This window comes from Apostichopus japonicus, chromosome 14 (assembly GCF_037975245.1).
Source record: "Apostichopus japonicus isolate 1M-3 chromosome 14, ASM3797524v1, whole genome shotgun sequence".
Classification (NCBI taxonomy): Eukaryota; Metazoa; Echinodermata; class Holothuroidea; order Aspidochirotida; family Stichopodidae; genus Apostichopus; species Apostichopus japonicus.
Window position 1 is genome coordinate 12,313,997 of NC_092574.1, and position 22,433 is coordinate 12,336,429.

The 22,433-nt window shown below is 37.4% G+C and overlaps 2 protein-coding genes across 3 annotated transcripts in view; one reads left to right on the forward strand and one right to left on the reverse strand.

Moving 5' to 3' along the window:
• The window catches only part of LOC139980277 (complement C3-like), a 44,486-nt gene extending 24,992 nt beyond the window's left edge, over positions 1–19,494 (reverse strand). The window contains exons 1-17 of the mRNA XM_071991822.1: positions 19,342–19,494; positions 16,640–16,812; positions 12,287–12,502; positions 11,618–11,670; positions 10,042–10,197; positions 9,509–9,551; positions 8,589–8,673; positions 8,055–8,154; positions 7,530–7,760; positions 6,848–7,063; positions 4,158–4,307; positions 3,549–3,617; positions 2,643–2,828; positions 1,704–1,874; positions 1,244–1,318; positions 983–1,040; positions 170–226 (exon numbers count right to left, since the gene is read on the reverse strand). Of these exons, the coding sequence (XP_071847923.1) occupies positions 170–226; positions 983–1,040; positions 1,244–1,318; positions 1,704–1,874; positions 2,643–2,828; positions 3,549–3,617; positions 4,158–4,307; positions 6,848–7,063; positions 7,530–7,760; positions 8,055–8,154; positions 8,589–8,673; positions 9,509–9,551; positions 10,042–10,197; positions 11,618–11,670; positions 12,287–12,502; positions 16,640–16,812; positions 19,342–19,400 (2,098 nt within the window). The 5' untranslated portion in view covers positions 19,401–19,494. The remainder of the gene's footprint in view (positions 1–169; positions 227–982; positions 1,041–1,243; positions 1,319–1,703; positions 1,875–2,642; positions 2,829–3,548; positions 3,618–4,157; positions 4,308–6,847; positions 7,064–7,529; positions 7,761–8,054; positions 8,155–8,588; positions 8,674–9,508; positions 9,552–10,041; positions 10,198–11,617; positions 11,671–12,286; positions 12,503–16,639; positions 16,813–19,341) is intronic.
• Positions 1–22,433, forward strand: part of LOC139980281 (hyaluronan mediated motility receptor-like) — a 75,349-nt gene that overhangs the window by 39,087 nt on the left and 13,829 nt on the right. The gene's annotated exons all lie outside the window — the stretch shown is intronic.

Sequence of the window (22,433 nt, forward strand, 5' to 3'; positions counted from 1 at the left end):
ATACTGTTTAGGAGAGGCTTGTATATAGACGCCGGCACCCCTACATATGGTTCTGAGATCCATGTGATGTACGCGGACGACCGTGGGCTCGCTTCTTCATGTAGTGGCAGATTATAAGTGAAAGTGTGTATAAGGAATATACACAAAGATACAAATTCAATAAACTCACGTAATTCTTCAAGGGACCGTCTTCTACGGCTGTTGGCATCAGCTACACAGTGAGTACCTATCAAGATCAAATTCAGTTTTATAGTTGTAAATATTTTTTACTGGTTTCGATCCTCTGAACTGACAAAGTGTTCATAGCCTATGGTTGATTAGTGTGTTTGCATATAATGCAGGAGGCCCAGGTTCGAATCCCGATTGAGGCTGGAAGTTTTTTCATTGTTCTGTGTTTTGCGACCCATTACCGTTTCAAATATATAGGTGTATATATTCGTTTGCCTTGTTCGATTATTTCCATTTCATTTGAGATAGTTCTGTTCAAAGCATCTCTTTCGAGATGAGGCTGCAGCTTTCACAAATGATTTCAGGTTGGTAAGCATCATGATTGATTTCTAAAGAATATGTCACCACAACAGAACTAGCATTGTTGGATACAGATAGCAAAAGCATACAGTGGAATTATAGCCTTCCTTACTGAGTCCGAACCATTTGGCAGGAAAAGTGTCAATAGCCTCGTTTTATAAGGTGTCCGCATATAAGCCTGGGTTTGAATCCCATTGGAGGAGATCAAACACTATTCTAAACAACTCGAAGTATATATATATATATATATATATATATATATATATATATATATATATATATATATGTATATATATGTATATATATATATATATATATATATAATCATCATCATCATCATCATCATCATCATCCTTACTATTGTTAATGTTGACATAATGGTTCATTTCAGATATTAACGATAGTGATTTTAGACATGCATGCAGTGAAGTTTCAAGTTAAAAGTTTCTCAGACCTTCTCGATCACCGACGTTGAGTGGTCCATCACTGGCCATTACTGTTACACCAGCATTCTGTAATAACAAATAATACAGGGTGTATTTTCGTAGCAAACATTTGAAAAGCATGTTCATAGTTAGTTCAATATTAAACCTCCGAACTGGGACGGACAAGTCAACAATGCATTTGGAATCCTTCCGTGTGTGGTTAGGAATCAGTTACTAGTTTAACGAAATTGCCTTTTTTGTTTCTAATAAGTCAATTTTTCTTCCAATACCTTGAAAATGTGTTCGGAGGTCATTCCACCACCTGGACCGCATCCAGTGTCTTGTGCGTCCATTGTTGAAAACATCTAAGTGAAAATATAAAACATTTTGGGGTACATATTGACTTTAATTATCTCATCGTTTTGTTAACCTTCTCTATGTTCCCTATAAAAGCAATGATATTTTGTAAATGGTTGATAATTGCAGCGTATTATGGCCCTCTCAGTAACCAGACCAACGGTTCACATGAAAAATGTTTTTTTTTTTTTTTGAGAAGCGAGTGGGGGGATCACCACATGGTATACGTTATCGGAAGAGCGGTTGTCAGGCTTAGCGAGATAAAAGGGTCTCCATTTCATACATAACATTAAAACCTCTAAATAACGTATAGAGCTTTGTATTGTGTATCAGACTATGTAAAGTATGACCTTTAGTTACCTAATTGCCACATAGTCTTCTTACAATCGTTACCTTTTTACTAGTTAGCCTGTGAAAATCTCTCAAAAGGAGGACTGCTTTATCTACGGCGATCAATGATACATCGGTACCAGGTTCAGCAGTTATCCGAAAATGGACTGGATTATTCGGTTCCGCGGCTTCTCCAAAAGATCTTCTGTCAATATCCACAAGTCCTACGGTGACCTGTATTGAGAAAAATTTTGTGAAATATTTATGCATCAGAATATTGTTATCAGTAAACTTAACATTATACATATCTGTTGTGATAACATCACAAAGAAACTAATGTGATGTTATACAGTATTCTAGCCTGCATGGACGTCGCTAAGCCGTTCGACAACTGGGTAGTGGCGGTGGGGGGAGGGGGGTATGTTGGCACGAAGCATCTCTGTTGGTCATGTCCATGAGTCTCGCATTTCCATTCACCCATACTTCTAGCTCAGACACCATGGATTTGATAAAAAATCGACATATGTCGAATTAAATTGTTATACGTCGGTTTTCGTGCTATGATTAAATTATATATGCATATTCATAAACCCCAGAATCCAAACACCCAGTTCATACGTTTCGGCAAGCTTAGTGGCGATTAGACATGTATGTTATTACATAGACTAACCACCTAGAAATGTATGAGAAACACATGTAGAAATGAATGTAGAAATCACATGTCATTCACGATGTATTGTCGCTACAAGTCAAGCATCATAGGGCATCTCTCCCCCAAGTATGACATTGATTCAACTTGTGTCTGTTGATATACCTTGTACAAGCTTATTTCGACGACTTTCCATTAAGCCGCATCCACTCATGATTATTAATGAGATATAAATTATTGGATAATGTAATGTGTATCTCTTATGTTTATTAAAGTTGGATTTTCAACCATCATTTTAGAATGTGTTTCTTTTACGTAGATATGCAGCAGATATCCGTTTAAGTATAACTTACGTGATTATGACATTCTCTTCGGACTTCAATTCTCACAGAATCTGCTATGATATGGTTGTTTTCCCCAATAAAGTAAGCGACGATTCGGGCGCTCGGTATCATTTCCGGTGTGACAGTGATTTGGTATCCGTCAATATTTCCAACCTGCTTGCTTCCATCATGGATAATCTTACCTCTCGCAATTACCTGTCACAAACAAAAAAAGGAAAACTAGTATGGTATATATCTGCTAAATTAAGTGTTTATCTTAAAAACATGTCAACAAGTTTCAGTCATATCCTAAACCTATATATTACAGTTAAACAACTAAATGAGAAAAGCCTGAATCTCGAATGAGATACAAAATATTGATCATTAATGGAAGTGAAACAGCCATAAATAAAATACTTTCACGTCCGACATAACAATTTACGGAAGCTCGAAATATTTAGTTGGCGTTTAAAACTACACGGGACAGGGGTGTCCCTCTTTTTCGATTTTTGAAGGTGCTGCAGATGCCAAATGCTGGCACTTGTGAAGCTTTTTAAGCACATACACAAGTATTAGTTTTTCTAACAAGTTACATTATTTTTTTGTTTGCGAAATATATTACGTACCTAGTAAATGTTATTAGCTTGTTTCAAAGAGATTTTACAAGGGACCGATTAAGAGCCGTAAGTAATGTCTCTCGCATGCGTAACTGTTGCATTTAGTCTGTGTGAATTTGGCATAGGCTAGGCCCAATGTATGTTGAATATATTGTTAGGAATGTCGGGATTATATATATATATATATATATATATATATCTATATATATATATATATATATATATATATATATATATATATATATATATATATATATATATATATATATATATATATATATATATATATATATATATATGATTTAGTTATAGCACTTACGTAAACATGGATAAAAATATCAATTCTTTGTCGTTCCAAAAAAAGGTCCAGGTTGAAAGTATCTCCATACTAAAAAAAATATGAAATATTTTATAGTTAATCACTGCAGGTCAGTAAAAAAAACATCATTTAACATAGAATATGAAAATAACTCATTCCGACAATGAAATACGTCTAAGGTTTATGACATTTCTGTTATTACCAGACACGAGATGAGCTACGACCTTACGTTATAAATCAATATCCAATCATTTTATGCAAGTACGTTCTTAGTGCATGGACGGATGTTTTGAAGCCTCAGAAATTGTTTTGTCCATGTTGTCAAGGATACGGCTACGTTACATATTGTTATAGTCATATGATATACCTTTTACACCAGTTATATGATCATGTGCCAAGGAACAAAGATATTATAAATATACATGTAAGTATCAGAAAATGAAAATATATCCAAATAAAGAATAAATACGTCACCGTTTAGTTGTGCGCTGACCATTGTCACTCACGTGAAGACAAGACTCCATGCTCATAATAATGAATAATTGCGACATTAATACATTTTCTGCGTGGGTTCATGGCAGTGCAGATTTTGTATTAAAAAAAACATACTCTGATAACTTCTAGATCCGGCGTTCGTATGACGAGATACTCATTGCCATTCTCTGGGCTTTCATAAGGTCTAAGTACAAAGGTCAATTCGGCGTTGCTGTTCAATTCTTCTGCTCCTGGTACTATTAAGTCTTGATCAAATGTGACGAGCTGATGAGAGAAAAATAAAACATTGCTCTCTGTGCCACCTCATGCATGGGTACCTGAAAACATTCATTGCTCGCAGTGAGGTGTATTCGTTGTACTCTGAGTTATACCTCACTACTATAGAAATCACTTCATTATTCGCAGTGATGTGCATTTCGGTGCACTCTGAGTTACTGCATCTAAGAAAACATTCATTCAACAGTGAGGTGTATTTCGTTCTACTCTGAGTTATACCTCATACTAGTACACAATTAATTATTCGCAGTGAGTTATATTTTGCATAATTATGAGCTATATCACATACTAGAACATAGTTCAATATCCATGGATTACGTATAGTGTGTTCAGGCGCGTATCCAGGACTTTCTAACCCGGGGGCGCGAATTACTATCTAAGCGGAGCGCCACCATCGGTTGGCGCGGAGCGTACAAGAAAATTTCTGGTTTTGATACCCCCCAGATCACCGGAAATGGCACTTCTCGGGCTTGAAAATGAGCAACCAGATGTACACTTTTGCCTGAGAACCAAGTATTTCCCAAAAGTTTTTTCCATCCATAACCTTTTTGAAGATTGTCACCAGTCACACATCATGTTCGACCTCATTGCATGTCCTATGGATCATTTCTTTTGTAGGTTATTCTACGTCACGGCCCACAATATCCGAAAGCCCCACTTTTCAAGGTTTTAAGCCCATTACTTGTTGAGAATTTGAAAATTCACTTTTCTCGTGAATAAAATGACTTGAAGACATACCCATAATGTTGCACAAAATTCAATCTATAGACAACCAATATAGAAAAACCTCCTTGAACCCCTAACAGACAGGTCAAAATTGAACGAGTAGAGGAAAGTATGATGAAGAATGTTGGTGAGGAAATTTTGGAAAATTCCGACACAGTTAATTTATTGGTGTAGAAATATTGCAACCTCTTATAATGGCTTTTACAAAACTTGGTTGAAGGAACAGAAAAATAGGAGATATTTCCGATATCAGGTATATCGAAACCGAATACTTCACTCATAGGCGTAGGTCCCGTAGGCGGCGGGGGCTGCAGCCCCCCCCCCCCCCCACCAATTGTTTTCCCATTTTTTTTGGGCACCTACTGAAAGAAAAATAAATAGCAATGAATAGCTTAAAATGATCTCCTTGGTAATTGAAATAAAGTTGTAAGCTTGGCCGACATTACTACTGTAAAAGAGAGTTTTGACATAAATGGATCTGTATGCTGTTTCTCCATCTACATAAGACATTTGGTTGTTTACATTAGCATCCGGCGGTATACTGTGCAACTTTGACGGACCGTGCGGTACACGATGCCATACAATGTAATGACCGATCTTGCCTATATGATATTGGCATCGACATGTTGAATGTTGAAAAATTTTGGCTTTTTATTCGGGCAAGTCATTACAGCCCCCAAATCCAATCTGGCTCCTACGCCTTTGACTACACACACTGACAGTTTTTGAGGCTGTACATCGTGGAACATGCATTTCAATGCTCATTGATATGATGTTATATCTGCTCTTTGCTTTACAAATTCGAACAGGCGTGTAGCGAGTAATTGCCAAGGGAGGGCGAAGCCTGTAGGCAAACTATCTAAGCGAAGCGCCACCATGAGTTGGCGCGAAGCGTACAAGAAAAATTTTGGCCGAAAATGCCTCACAGATCGCTGGAAATGACACTTCCCAGGCCTTGTAAGTTGCATCTAAGCATTGTCTATGTGTATATAAGAGGGATCTTTCTCTTCCCGAGGTCTTGGCTATCTTCTACTCCCTCCTTTTCTCCTTTTTCTCTCTTTTTTCTTTTTCTTTTCCCTTCCTTCCTCTCCTCCTTTTCTTTTTTCCCCTCCTTTTCCCTTTTTTCTTCTCTTTTTTTTTCTCTCCTCTTTTCCTTACCCGGGGGGCGCGCGCCCCCAACGCCCCCCCCCTGGATACGCACCTGGTGTTGCATTTCAGTGTACTCTTACTTACCTCATAGAATAGTACATTCATTGCTGGTAGTCCATGGGTGGATTACGTACAGTGTGTTGCGGTGCACTCTTAGTTACCTCATAGAATAGTACATTTACTGCTGGTAGTCCATGGGTGTATTAAGTGTGTTGCATTTCGGTGCACTCTGAGTTACTTTATAGAATAGTACATTTATTGCTGGTAGTCCATGAGTGGATTACGTAAAGAGTGTTGCATATCGGTGCACTCTGAGTTACCTCATAGAATAGTACATTCATTGCTTATAGTCCATGGGTGGATTACGTACAGTGTTGCATTTCAGTTCACTCTGAGTTACCTCATAGAATAGTAGATTTATTGCTGGTAGTCCATGGGTGTATTGGTGCATGACTAACGTATATTAATAATTCAGCACTTCTATATATTCAACGCCCAACCGCGGACAAGAAAATGCGGTAAAATCGTATGTGATCCTAACTGTTATGATGTTAATACAAAAAACATTTCGTCATAATGACGTGGAATTTTATAAGTCCTTTTGTGGCCTAACACGATTGTAATTAACAAAAGCCCACTTCAATATTGCTTACATGAACGGTGATTTCTTCGCAACCGATTGGCACGTAAAGGTTGAAGTTAACCTCTCCTTGGCGATCCGTGTTGTCTGTGATCTCTCTCTCTTCGTCATTAATATTATGATGTTCATCTCGTAGACTTACAAGCGTGTTGCCGGATAATTTGCCAGTTGCGACCACTCTTACAGGTACCAGTGGTGCTGGCCGTCCATTTGTATACGTTAACTCAGTCTATGGAACAAGAAGTAAACAACTACACAAACACAACAGAATTTTAAGCGGTTTTGGAACTTATGAAAAAAGTTGATTAACATAAGTAAAATTATAATGTCGATAAATTAATGTCAATCATTCTGTGCATTACCGTGGTTTCTTTTATTCTCCTAAGACTGGCGTAAGGTCACAACTACACAAACACAACAGAACTTTGAGCGGGTAGGAAGTTACGAAAAAAAGTTGATTAACATAAGTAAAATTATAATGTCGATAAATAAATGTCAATCATACTGTACATTACCGGGTTTTTTATTCTCCTATAGCTGACGTAAGGTCACAAATTAATTTTTAATTTTTAAGTTACAGAAAACAAGCAGTTTCTTAACAGTCGCCCCCCCCCCCCAATCCTCTCTCTCTCTATGGTAATCTTACAATGAAAGTTGCTTAGAACCAGGTCATCCACACTAAGTCATTTTTGTACCTTCACTTGAAATGGCAAACCCTTCTTGAAATACTGCACAGTCCTCTTCCGACTGAAGATGTATGGGCTGTTGACAATCTTAACTGATGTATCAGAGGCATTCTCAAAATGACCAGTGGCTTCTTCATATACGGTGGTCTCCAGGTACAAGCTACAGCCTATATATTCATCAAACCAGTTGTCTCCCAATATGTTGATATCTCGGTTGTGATGTGCTACACCCTCCAACAACTAAGGCAAATAATAGTAACATTAATTAAAGTTATCTTCTCATGCAACATTATGACAGAATGATTGAATCAACTGTGGCGTAACGTCTCCTTCATGACTTGTGACCAGGAACAAAGAACTAATCAGTTCGGTACCACAATGCGAGAGGATTTCCCACGTATAAGTATTTATGCATTATATACTCTCTTTGATTAAATTGCATCGCTATTGTTAGAGAAATAAACGTCCGTGGAAAATAATGAAACGTAAAGCTATATTAAGTAACAGATGTACATGTGTATATGATAAACTTACCTGCTGGACATCCGTTTCTTTAATTTCTATTTCACCATCTGGATCAATCAATCCTATCTTTAGGACGCTGTGCCCGTCAACTGGTTTGTTATATACGTATCTGTGGGGATGGAAGATTCTCTTTCAATTCTCAAGAACATGGTAAATACAGCTTTATTACAAACTTTCGAGCAATATCACAGATGAATCCACAAGCGAGGTTATTTGGTAGTTCTATTAGTGTTTACGTATGACAAATTTAGTCCTGCCCACCTCCAACAACCATTCGACCGTCTTACAACTTGGGTACATGATGAGCCATATATACCGTTTACATACTATATCAGCTATGTGTTATTCCTACCATCCCCACTGCCCCCCCCCCACCCACCCCATCTTTCTCGCCCGGTGTAGTGATTTTTAAGGTGATAGCTTTCCATTGGTTTGATACTGTAATGATTACATATATATCGGACATCTCCATAGCAGGTAGTTTTGTACATATACTGTTTAGTTTATGCATATAGGTTAGTTTTATGTATATGTATACCATACCTGCCATTCACTAGAATATCGAGAAACCTAGTCGTTTGCAGAATATAGTTCGGAGGATGAATTTCCACGGAAAACGTGGGAAGCACTGTAACATGAAAAGAAACATGAGTAACGGTTGGTAATGTATTCAACATCCCATCACTGTCCAAGTATAGTAACTGTCTATGTTATAGACTGTCACAGCATAGCAAATATCACGTCTTTTTCTCGACATCTTATCCATTTTGAGGATTGATGTTCATTTTGAGAGGATATTCTAGTGGCAGACAATGTAACCCTCATCTAAAATTAAAACAAAGACATTCCAACTGTGGTGCAAGTGATGACATCATCTATCATCCTACTGTTGCCAGATGCATTTACAAATCTAAAAAAAATGGAAAACCTCATATCTTCGCGATACGAAATGCTAAGCAATAAAATACAGCCACTAGTAAATCCTTTCAAATTTAACATGTTACCATTGGCTTATCCCTCCCGTGTAACCTCGACAGAATTTAGTTCGCCAAAAGCTTTACTTGACTATCGTAATCTCGTCGTTGATTTATCCTTGAAGTGATAAGTTTGCTTAGTTGTCAGTGTTTGCCATATTTAGAATTTCATAAAATTGCAACGTTGTTGTAGGAATATTATTTGATTTAAACATCATAATAAAAAAAAATCAGCTCAATTGCCTATAATTATCACGGCATCATTTGCACTTCTGTTGAAACATACACGCGTTAATAATTAAATACACTGTAAAAGCTCCGTACAAAATGCGTTCAGGTTATTTACCTATGCAGATACGTTTTAAGGCATTTTGCCTTGCAATCATTTTCAGCCACCAGAATATAGTCCTTTAACTGTTTCCATTACATATAATGATCAATAGTCAACATCACTGCACAACCTGCCGTAATAAGAAATTTGGTACTTACCATATTCTTTCACCTCAAATTGAACTGTCCTGTTCGATTTCATCTAAACAAATTAGGTATGGATTAATGGAATAGGAATAAGTTTTTGGCCCTGTACTCACATTATATTATATTTCTGTATTTCTATATATATATATTTCTATATTTCTATATATATGTATATATATATATATATATATATATATATATTTCTATATATATATTTCTATATATATATAGATATATATATATATATATATATATATATACATATATATAGATATATATATATATATATATATATATATATATATATATATATATATATATATATATATATATATATATAATATATATGATGATAGGAATTGCGGCAGCCTTGAAAATTCTAACTTAAAAAAGGTGTTTTATTCTCTAATAATAGCCTATATTTATCTTTTTCATAATCGTAATCTGACAGTATGACATCACAGCTTTAAGTTGTGACAGTGGTCTATTGAAACCAGCTACAATTAACCAACTTTCAATTTCGTAAATGACAAATTGACACTCACTTCTTTTCCGTAATAAACAACAATACTCCAAATACCGACCATCGGTTCTTCCGGCAACCGAAAAATATGAGTGAAAACGCCATGCCTCACTGCTTCCGGTGCAATATCCTTCCTTTCCACAACAATATCCTGCGGGGTTCTGATGTTAAGCTGAATCTGTATAAACAAAGTGTCCATCAACAGTTTTACGAATCAATAGAAATGATGAATGTTGAAATGTCGTTGGGTTGACATCACGTATACCTATATAACCACACCATTCGGACATGATCCTTCAAGGCATTGAACTTCTAGAGTACCGAATCGATTCAGTTCGCCTCAGTAGAGAACGCTTGTGGATTCAACGCCTTCGCACTATTCAACTAAATATCTCCACATCCAAGAAAGGAATGACCTCTTCTCCCCCTTTTCCCTCCCTCCCTCCCCTCCCTACATTCTCGAGTCGTCCTTCGTATCCATATCTACATATTTTCCTTCCTGCTACATGCCCTTAAATCTTTCCACCTCCACTACTAATTACCTACATTACTAATTACCTCCGATACTAATTACCTCCATTACTAATGACCTCCCATTATTACACTCCTCAGAGTTTATCTGCATAGTTTTAATCCTCTCATCACTCGTTCCTTTCATCTTTCCCCTCTTCTTTATTTTTGCTCTTTTCATTGATCATTTGTCCGATATATCTGTGTGTCCATCTGTAAATCTTAATGTATTCTTAGTTTGCTCTCGTTTTGGTTATATGTAGATCTTGCTGGGTTCGAAAAGTCACGTGCCTCTAACTTTTACTTATTTGTTCTTTTGACAGTAAAACTCTGAACAACTTACCCCTGCCACCCCCCCCCCCCACCTCACCATTTTTTAACGTATAGGAACCAGTTAAGTCTGTGATCGATGAATAAGGGTAACTTGCGTCTAATGAAACTACGGTGATTGTCTTTGTTTACTATATTACTTGGTGCTGTATAGGTAACATTTAGTCTTACACTGTCTTGTTTTGTGTTGAGTTTTTACCGCAAAATTTATGATATTGGCATTGGACATTCTCAAATATGCCTATATGTTGATCTGTAAGTATTCAAACATTGAAATAAGAGTGACGTGGGCTTTAGTAGTGAATGAACATGGACTAATTTACATTATACAACACCTAATTGTATTCTGGTCATTTGATTGGTCAATTGCTCGTTGATTGCATGCAAAATCCGCTCTATTCCACTCTATGAAATAGAACCATGGGTTATGCTTTTTTGGTAGCACTTTTTTTCAATGGTAAGAGAGCAGAGAAACCTGTCTGTTCAAAACAATCTGTTGAATGAGTGCATCTTACCCATCTTAATATAATATGTTGTATAAAACAAATAATGAATGGTTTCCATTCGTGCAATAGTGCAAATATTTCATTCGTTGAAAAGATGTAATTTGTTCCATTCAACGAGGCGCAGCCGAGTTGAACGGAACATTCCATCTTTCAACTCATTGTATAATAATCAACAAGGTAAGCTCTGTACAATTAACAAAAATAGTAGGTGTTATTAAAAGTTAAAACATAAAAACAGGAGTAATCTCTAACCTGTTGTTGTAGAGGTGAAAGCCTTTGGTTGAGAGAGATTATACGTGTCTTAACTGTCGATAAAAGTATATAAAAAAAAATAGTTACAGGGGCTGACGTTTCGACCCTAGCATGATCTTCTTCAAAGGCAAACTGATAAAAGGACGTTCAAAATAGACAAATGGACAGATAATTAAAGGAAGTATATAAATAATATATATATATATATAGATCTTTATCTATATATATGTTAACGAAAATCCACGTTTACTCTAAAAGAAAATATGAATAGAGAAAACCAGAGGATTAAGATATGACTCGTAATTGACAAATATGGAGTAACGTTTTAGAAAATGTATTGTAATTTTCGGTCCCCTGGGACCGTCATCAGCAATACTTGGTGGTCGAATGATTATTTGCTGACGAAGGTTCCAGGGGACCGATAATTCCAATATATCTATATAATGATATGAATATATATATATATATATATATATATATATATATATATATACTTGCTATGAAGGTTGAGTTGTCCAACTAAATATACTTGTCATGAGCGCCACCCAGGTAGGTTAAAAGATGCATATACTCTTCGTAATCATATGACATTCTTCGTGATCGTAATTTCCCGAGAGGAACATCCATCACATGGATACAACAGTGCTGTTGGCTTTTTCAATCCCTTACCTGTCTTTGACGGTGTGTAGATAGGCTTGTCTGTCTGTATGAAGACATATCCGCCCTCTAAACTTAAAAGAACTCGTTTGTCTTGACTAAATCTCAGTAAGTCACAAGTCACTGTAACGGTTATATAACGAGCATCTCCCTCTTCAGCTTCAAGGTCTGGGATGTTCTCTGGATTGACGTACAGATGGGCTGTTTCAGAGTTCACTCTATTTTCACCTGCATCATGAGATAACAAAAAATCCGGCATAATGTGCATGCAGTTTAAATGTAGTTATTTTGGATCTCATGATAATCTTCGAATTTTACGCAATACAATTACTTACTCATTGACTTAGAAATTAAAAGTTCCTCACTTCCGAAGCCCAAGTATAGACAGAAGTTCTAACTGGCATATATCCTTCCCCACCGTCGCATGATAAAGCCGACGACGTGGCCTATTGTATCATGGCATTTGGAAATTTTCCAAAACCATTACCGCTTAGCCTTTCAGTTTACAGAGACGAGAGCAAGTTTAGTATGCTAAACGGCAACAGCTCGCCCAGAATAGACTAAAGTGACATTTTGCGTTATAATATCTCAAAGGCTTGCCATGACGTTTTTTCGATCCTCCTTAATAACATACATGTATAATAAACCATGCTGATAACGGCAAGGGAAATATGCCAACACAATCTCAGCATTAAAGGGGCCAAGATATGAACCCAGCCAACAGTTAATGCCAGTCGCCCTCTATTTTTTATATTTAATTTTGGATTTAATTTTGAAGACGTCTTTGAAAAAGGAGGAGGGGGGTGGGGGGGGGGCGCTCAGACAGTGAAAGGTATTGTTTCTCCTCATGCAGAGTACAATGACCGTGGAATGCGTTTTCTAATTTGTATGGGGAACGACCAAGGAGTTATGATATGTAATACTTGAAATGACCTGTTATAATTGGTATCTGTCGGACATGTGGTTATTTGGACACACATTGGAGGTTTACCTCTGCACTGTAGGCAAACAAATTCATAAAGATTTGGGTCGGCCAAGTGCAAGGGCTGTGATGCTGATTTTACATTTTTAGTTATTTCACTGATGTAATGCATAGTGATAATTCAATATGTATGGGTGTAATATTTTTCACCATGAAAGGACATATTTTGTTTGGACATGCTTTCCCCTCAAAAGATCACCAGTAATGATGCTTTTGACAGAAGTGTGACATAGTAGCAGATGACTGGGGTTGATATGGAGGGGTTGGGGGGGGGGCAGGGCCCATATAAATTACACAATGGTAAAGATAAAACGTAAGAAACAAAAAAGCGAAGAAACAAAAAACAACGAAGAAAGTAGAACTTACAAGTGTTTCAAAATGTTTACTTGTTTAATGTCAAATTGAGGATTCAGGGGCAAGGCTAATATCAACCACAGGCGCGTAGCCAGGAATTTGCCAAGGGAGGGGCGAAACTGTAGATTCGGCATTGAAACTCTCTAAGCGTATAGCGCCACCATAGGTTGGCGCGAAGCGTAAAAAAAAAAATTTGGCTGAAAATGCCTCCCAGATCGCTTGAAATGGCACTTCCCAGGCCTTGTAAGTTGCATCTTAGCATTTTCTCCTTTAAATATACTAGCGATATCATAAAACATTAAAAAAATATATGTATATGCTCAAGGGGGGGCGGCTGCCCCTTCGCCCCCCCCCCCCCCCTTGGCTACGCGCCTGATCAACCACTCCCAGCAGCCAGAGTCTGGCACTCAAATAATTGGTACACTTTGTCCTACCTTCTTTTGTGAGAGTATATCCTACTGAAGGATCTGTTTAATGTGCTTGACTGACCAGATCTGACTGAAACTTTCTTTATATTGTGAAACCTTGAGATGGATCCATTTTGGGAGGGGGATTGGGTTTAGTTTCTCCTCCCTATATCCTCTGAGTTATTTTATTTTTGTGGACATTTTACAATAACGAGGCTGATATTACGGTGCGTTAATAATTTGCCATAAATATATTGTAGCAATATGATGAAAACAACGTCATATAAATCATGTTTCATCTCGGAGAAGTGATTTTTAAAATTTCGTAAAACTTTTTAGAATGTATATGGCAACGCTAATGTGAGGCTTTGTGAGCGAAGTCATCACATCAGTCATACAGAAAATAACTTCCTTTTATTACTTATGACAAATTTATAGTGGCCAATCACATCGTTTTATAAAAACATTGCATCAAGTTGAAGAAGTCTAAAATTAGAGAATTACTGTACATAGGTTGTCGCTGGGGTATTTATTAAAACAGTTTCACAACAGATATACCTACATTGTATACAATAATTGCTAACTAATATGCTAATGGTTGCAATAAGTTATCTAGTTTAACTTGATAATTTTTATTTGGGATTAGGGTTACAAGAGCCCATTCATAACATTCATTTAGAACTCGAGAACCAAGCAGATCATACGGCAATACGTTTACTTCTTACATTAAACAAATGTACATTTCCGGTTAATAATACAATGGACCTGAAGCTTTGGACCTGGCAATGGTCCAAATGGTCCTACTGATACTGGGACACAGGTCATGTAATAGTATACCTACAGGTACACTGAATATAGGCCTAGGTCCTTTATTTACTGGAAAGCGGGCAGAACTGGACGTTACAACCGTGGATTCATGCAGTTTGGTGCATAAGGGACAGGATTCCATCAGAGGATGGTCACTACACAGGATTTAAAGTTGGCCGATTTTAGACAATCATATTGTAATTAAGAAACATGTATGTGTTGCAATGTCTATCATGGACTAAAAGATACGTTTCTTTATGGGTTCGGAAAGGACCAGGTATTGTTTTAGAGAAAGACAATTAATGCTATACAGGCTTATTTTGACATAATATGTAGGCCTATATATTGACCTATATAGAGGCTATACTTCTCAATGTCATATGCATTAACAACTTTAAGAAAATATGATTTTAGGCATATTCCTGCCAATTGCTATAAACGAATGTACTATAATTGCGGTGTGGATCATCAATACATACCATATGTTACTATATAGCTCCATACATAATGGTGTCGAATGTATATAGTTCTCCTATAGAAAATGTAAATTATAGTGTTACTCCGACAATCTTCAGATGCAATATAAAGTAATATAAATATCTCATATTCTTTATGCATCTGATGAGCACTGATGCATGCAAAATTGTCCGGGTGTCCAACTATTTTAATCTGATCGAATTGATTCAGGAATGTGTAATGGAAATCTTGTAGGCCTATATGGTGTTTAATTTCATCAATTCCAACGGTAACTTAAGAATAGCCTGATACCCAGTATAGGCTTTGCAAACTTGTCCAAAATTGGGCGACCGAATAGAAAAAGATGCTTCGATTAAAGCTACATTTTGCGTTAAAGTTCTCTATCATGCGACGCCATAATCAACTTTAACTATACACATTTAAAAATAAACTCATAACGAATTTGAAAATACGATACTTTTAACTCCCTATAAGATGGAAACCAGGAAAGATGGAATTATAGGCATAAAGTTCAGGGGTTTGCAAATGAAACATTAAAATTCTGTTGAACGAACAGCAAGATTGCTCAGTATGTTTGACTGTAATTAAATAAGGGGTTAATCAACGGTCTAGCGTGCGTTACTCACAGGATTAATGCACGATCGGGGATAATGCAAGCGATGCACGAGGGCGGAGCCCGAGTGCATTCAGCGAAAGCATTAACACCCGGAGTGCATTAATCATGTGAGTAACGCACGCTAGACCGTTGATTAACCCCGTTCATTCATACACTACCATTTGTGTGGGGGGAAAATCATAAAACAAAACATTTTTGGTTTTACATAACCAAAGATTTATTAAAGTGATGCCCCGTAATTTTACCGTGCATTACTCACAGGATTAACCACGGTCAGCTGACCTGAATGGACCAATAGGATTTAGGAATCTTTACTAAGTATGAATGAACAGTGACTAACTAAGTGGGAGCAGGCAATTATAATGTTAACGTGACACAGCAGTGGCGGACCGACCTTGAATACGAAAACGCCTCCACTGCAGCGACACACCCCACGCAAACAGCCACCCAATCCCACCTATAACCACTGCAACCTTCCCACTGCCACGTCCCTCTTACACAAGGATAATGCACACGTCATTGGAACAAACTTGTACGCAATCGTATCACCCCTGTCTCTGCATAACACTCTTATAGACTGAAGAGTGACCAATTATGTGTAAATATTACATCATAATAATACATATTTTGAAGAAAGCTTATCCAAACAAAAGAAACAGGCTACTTTAATGATGACAATTTTATGTGAAAAAAAGTGACGATAAAAAAGTGACAATATGTACCTTCTTGGATGTTGATGGTTTCTTCAGCGATGAGAGAATCATCGGCATTCTTGAAGCTGACGGTTACCGGTACACTGCGGCGGGCAACACCGATGTCTTTCTGAATCGTAACCAGTACGGTCTCGGTATCTCCCGCTCTTACAAGATTGGGAACGGTAGCTATCAAAATATCACTGTGGTGTAGAAAGTATAGGACTCAATTGTTTAGGTTTCCGTTGTGAAAAATACATATCATCTTAGTTGACCCCCCAACTTCCCGGTGCCCCTAATTGACACCGAACGCCCTCTGCTTAAAGTCTCCAACCCCGCCGCCCCACTCCCGAGGCATGTATAACGTTAGTCTCTTTCTCTCCTAGTACCCTCATTTGTAGCAGTTTCTTCAGACCCTGACATTTTGAATTGGGGTGTAAGTTCACCCAACCCCACCCCACGACGGATAGCAGGTAGGGGGATTGAATGTGTTGTTGGTGGATAAAATATAAATAGAGAAAGTGGTGTGTGGCTATGGAATCTTGAATGCGACTCTCAGGTGGGAAGGGCTGTGGGTCTTCCCTTATAGATCAAAATGACGTTTTCTGAGGCATATTAGACAATAGGTACAAGATTAGATCAAAACGCAAGGTTGTGCTAATAAATATACTTTTGAATTTTAAAGAAGAAACTGAAAACAACAACGAAAAAAAACGTTTTTCCACGTACTGAAGGTGGGGAACATTCCACCATTCCCTTGAGCACGTCACTGGAACAATTTAACAGCAAGTACTTTAAAGTTAGAAAGTTAAACAGCTGAAGGATAATTAGAAACTTTCGTGCTGCTATAAATATATATATATATATATATATATATATATATATATATATATATATATATATATATGTATATGTATATATATATATATATATATAATTCCAAAGAGTTCTATGTTTGACGATATGTTTAGTTTCTGCCCACATCTGTGGTGTGTTCTGCAATAAAACGTACTACCTAGCTGAACGCATCTCGGGAACTCCAAGCCGATGTTTATTTGTTTCACATGCAATGACACTTTCTGCGTTTTCTAAACGGAACTTTTGATACGGAAAAACTACCACTTGGACCGTTTTCATACAAAATCGCCGAATTTTTGGAATTAAATCATTCCCATGCATCACTCAGCTGAATTTGAGGTGAAAACTAGTAGGGATTTCGGGGGACAAACTAAAACGAATGACAGCGAATGACCGAATGACAATTGACTTTGTACAGGGTTAATGATCATTCGCGAATGACAGCGAATGACAGCGAATGGCAGCGAATGGCAGCGAATGACAGCGAATGACAACGATTGACAACGAAGGACAGTGTTGATGATTGACGGAGTGGAGTAAATGCGGTTACTGGTTTTCTGCGCAAAAGATTTGAGGAAAATCGCATGTTACGTGAATGCAGGGTTTCGGTGTAATTGACGGATAGAAACCACAGGGAAAGTTTTTCTGTGCTTTTTACCTCTGTAGATTTATATAGAAGAAAGATAACTGGAGCCGTTTCAAGATTATATTATTGTTAGTTTCTAACAATTAATATCGGAAAAATGACGTTAAATTTACATTTTAAAATCAGACTTACAATTTCGCTTACTATAAGGTGCGTTTGTATCTTGTCCGTACTTTAATAGATCTATATACCCACGAAGTCTGAACTGGGATATCCGGTTGGAACAAATGTCTGTGCTGTCATTACTGTCATTCGTTTTAGTCAACGCAATTTTTTAGTGTGTAAAACATATTGTCATTCGTTATGTGTAACGCAATTGTCATTCGTTTTAGTAACACCCGATTTCGGTATCACACAACATGACAACTTACAAAAAACACTGTCGATATTTCCCAAGAGGTCAATTTTCTAACGACCTTCTTGATAGCCCACAGCACAATGTAATAGCTTTACTCAGAAAAGTACTCTAATGCGATTTTGTTGGAATAGGCCTAAGGTGTAAACAACGCAGAATTTAGTGGTTTCTGGTCAAATTAACAATCTGATATCGAGACAGCTATATCTCAATTATTGTGACATTACTTGTATTCTATCAATGTCTATTTTAGTTTACCTTGAGAACACGTATAAGTTTTTATAGAGATATGTAGAAAGAGAGATAGAGATAGGGATAAACGGACAGACATACCGACAGACAGACAGGACAAAAAAGATAGATAGACAAAATTCTACTTTGGAATGAAGACCTTCCTTCCTGGTTTTGAACCTCTACGTATTTTAAAGTATTTATGCAAAGTTTAAAGTATTTATGCAAATGACCTTCCTTGCAATAAGCTTAATTCTGCACATTGCAGTCAATTCGCCGACTATACCTCGCTACTTGGCTCAGTAATACGAGAATTTCTTTGTGCATTAGTTCGAATAAAAAAAAAACTGACTGTATCAGCACCTGGTGTAGTTAAAATAAACCCAGATAAATCTAAGATTGTGATCTTTTTTAAGTATCTTTACTCTAATGACTTGACTGAGGACTATAAAATTAGTCTTAATATTACCTCCAGTAAAAAAGCTGTTTTCCTGTGAATTACTCTGGACAGTAAGCTTAACTTTGGTTCTATTTCATTGTATTTCTTATTAAAACAGATGTTAGGTACCTAACGTTAATTGCAATACCCACAAAGCATTGAGCAAGTGCAAAATAGAAATAAAAGATCGAAATCAAACTCACCCGTAAACCGAAAAAGCTTGCAAGGCAAAGAAAAAGAGGTATCTTGGTAACAACGCCATAACGAATGGCTTCCAAGGAACGTCTGAAATCGCTGCCGAAGAAACAACTCGTTTTGTGCTTTTCGTGTGTGTTTGTGTGTTGTACAGGTGCGGGTCGATCACGGCCTTTCAGGTGTTGTTTTATTTCCAGGGTAGATCCGTCTCTATGGGGCTGGTCGTAAACTTTTCCTGGAACACGCCAGCTTTCCCTAACAAGAATTGATTACAATTCAATCCAACGGAAACGAATTATACGGAAGCCTCTCAGGGATCAGGGACGTCTCTAGAGGGGGGGGGGTTGGGGTGTCTCACCCCCCCCCCCAATATTGGTAAAACTGACTATAGTTGGAACTGTCGCACTCTAATTTACCTAGGCCTATTCATATATTCTTGTAGCTGGGGTGGCTGGGTGGAGAGCTGAGCCCCCCCCCCTTTTCAATTTATATGGGGTAAAGACCCTCCTTGACGTATATGATTGGCCACAGTGGACAAAATTCGGGAATGTATGCCGACATATATTCGTGCCGTCATAAATTCGATTAAATGGTAACATAAATTCAATTTTATGCAGACATTAATTCTGAGCTACTCAGTAGGCAGTATTTATGTCTACTTAAAATTGATTTAATGTGGACATAAATTTGAATTCATAAAGACAAATAATCGAATTAATGCTAGCATATATTCAAATAAATGCTAGCATATTTTCGATTTAATATCAGCATATATTCGATTTAATGCTGACATATATTTGACCAATGAGAGTGCAGGAATATAGGCCTATATATTTCTGCATATAATCACTTCCGACAACAATTCAGCCTGATCCGTGCTTAGATGGCAATTCACCAACCATCCCCTGCACGGGGTGGCAAAGGAATGATCCACCCGGTTGTCAACTAGTTATATAGGTACGTCACTCCTCGTCACTATATATTAATTAATGCATGGTTCATTTATATGCGCAAATCAGATAACAGGTGATAAGCTAATTAGCTCTTTGTTCCTATTCCGCTCTAGGTACATGTTTATATCAGGCGCAGATCCAATAGGGGTAGGTTGTTACCACCCAACCCCACTACCCTTCCTTTTAACCCCATGCATATTTAATAAAATAGTTATTAGCAACTTTCCGGTCAAAAATTTCCATTTTATTTTTCTGTGGAACGATCCCCATAAAACCCTGGGAGTCGGCCTCACCGATACCACTGCCAGCTATACCCACCCTCCTTTAGAAATCTTAGGTTCCCGTTTAGGAACGTGCAGGTCAGGAAAGGGAGAAGTAAACCACAGTTTAGCAAACACCATGCCAACTGCCAAAATATTGATCAGTGTAATTTGACAGGCCATTTGTATCAGATCAAAGGCAATTTTTATATATATCGCCATACACGTACAGCATTTACTGAAGACACTAGGAATTTATGGCAAGGTTCCTTATTTACATATAGATGTTGGCCTGATTATGCATGTTATTGTACCAGTCTGCGACCTGCGAGGTCAGGAATATCTTACTGTAAACTTCCTGTTATGTGTAGATTGTGGAGGTGACTACTTGGAATGTAATTATACAACGGATGTCACGTTCGACATGTGCTATATTCCTTATCGAATTCAACTTTAATCGTTTCCGTTTTGTTAACTGATTTATTAAGTTGGAATGAAACCAAAAAATTCCCCTCAAAAAAACGGGTGATCTTTGGGGTATATTTGGTTGCATACGGATCACTGTAATACTTCCTTTGATGGTATGGGTACAAAAGCTCCCGATATCCTTCCCGACTGGCATCTGGTTTCACCATATCTTGGAGGATGCCTAGGACAAATCGAGTGGTGATTTTGTGGAAATTCCGAGGGATCCATAAACTTGTACTACATCACTGTTAATCCGGCTGTTCTAACTCAGTTACGAAGTTGTCACAATATATAGACAAAGAATGGAACATTTTAAGCAAAGAGTGGTTAGAGCTCTATGTAATCAAATTGAGAAGGAGAGCAAAGATTTCTTATAGACATGCATCGAAAGGGAACCAATCTTGAGAGTAGATCAAGTTGCAGGTTTTTGTGCCAAGGCTCTATCTTGGGTAACTTCTCCCTTGCAATATCAAACGGTCCGACAAGTCACTGACCAGAATGTAAGTCGCTTTCGTCCAATCAGAGCGCTAGAAAATAGCATGCGACACTGGTCGTTAAATGAGAGCACAAGAAGCTGAGATATGTCAACTTAATTCTACATATGTCGATTTCAGGACTTATAGCACACTATAGGCGCACCATATATGTCTCTACTGGTTTACTAGAACCAGTGTGTCTTTATAATGAAATATGGAAACGGTTGCAGCAAAATATATAGATATATATATATATATATATATATATATATTTATATATATATATATTTAGGAGATACTGCCTAGCCAAAGGTCGTTTTCAAAATGTCAGTATCTCAGTGGCCTTATTCCAGTTTAGAATAGGAGAAGAAAATATAGATCTTTGTGCATATTTTTTTATGTTTCCATCCTTGCAGTTTCATCACTGATATTGTAGTTAGACAACATGCAGTATAAGATCGAGTGAATTCAGTTACTATAGCACCGTCTCCCTTCTTATCATTTTGTAGACTAATTTTCTGTTGTCTCTTCATCTCCTTGTATCACTTATTGTGTGTTTTCTGTACGTTTCATTGAAATGTCCCTTTTTTGGTCAACTCTTGTAAGCTTTTAGTTCGTTTTTCTCTTTGTATATATATACGGTACTGGTCATATTTCTGTCACTACGTTTTGATGTCCCTTTTTAGACTTTGTATGCTCTACGTTCTCTTTCCTATGCATAAACTGCTCGTTTACTGTCTAACTTTCAACCATCGACGCACTGTACTAATTTTGTAACTCAAGGCCTCTGGGAACATTCGCCCGGTTGGGGGGCGTATCCAGGATTATCCAAACCGGGGGCGCGAATTACTATCTAAGCAGAGCGCCACCATCAGTTGGCGCGCAGCGTACAAGAAAATTTCTAGTTTTGACAACCCACAGATCACCGGAAATGGCACATCTC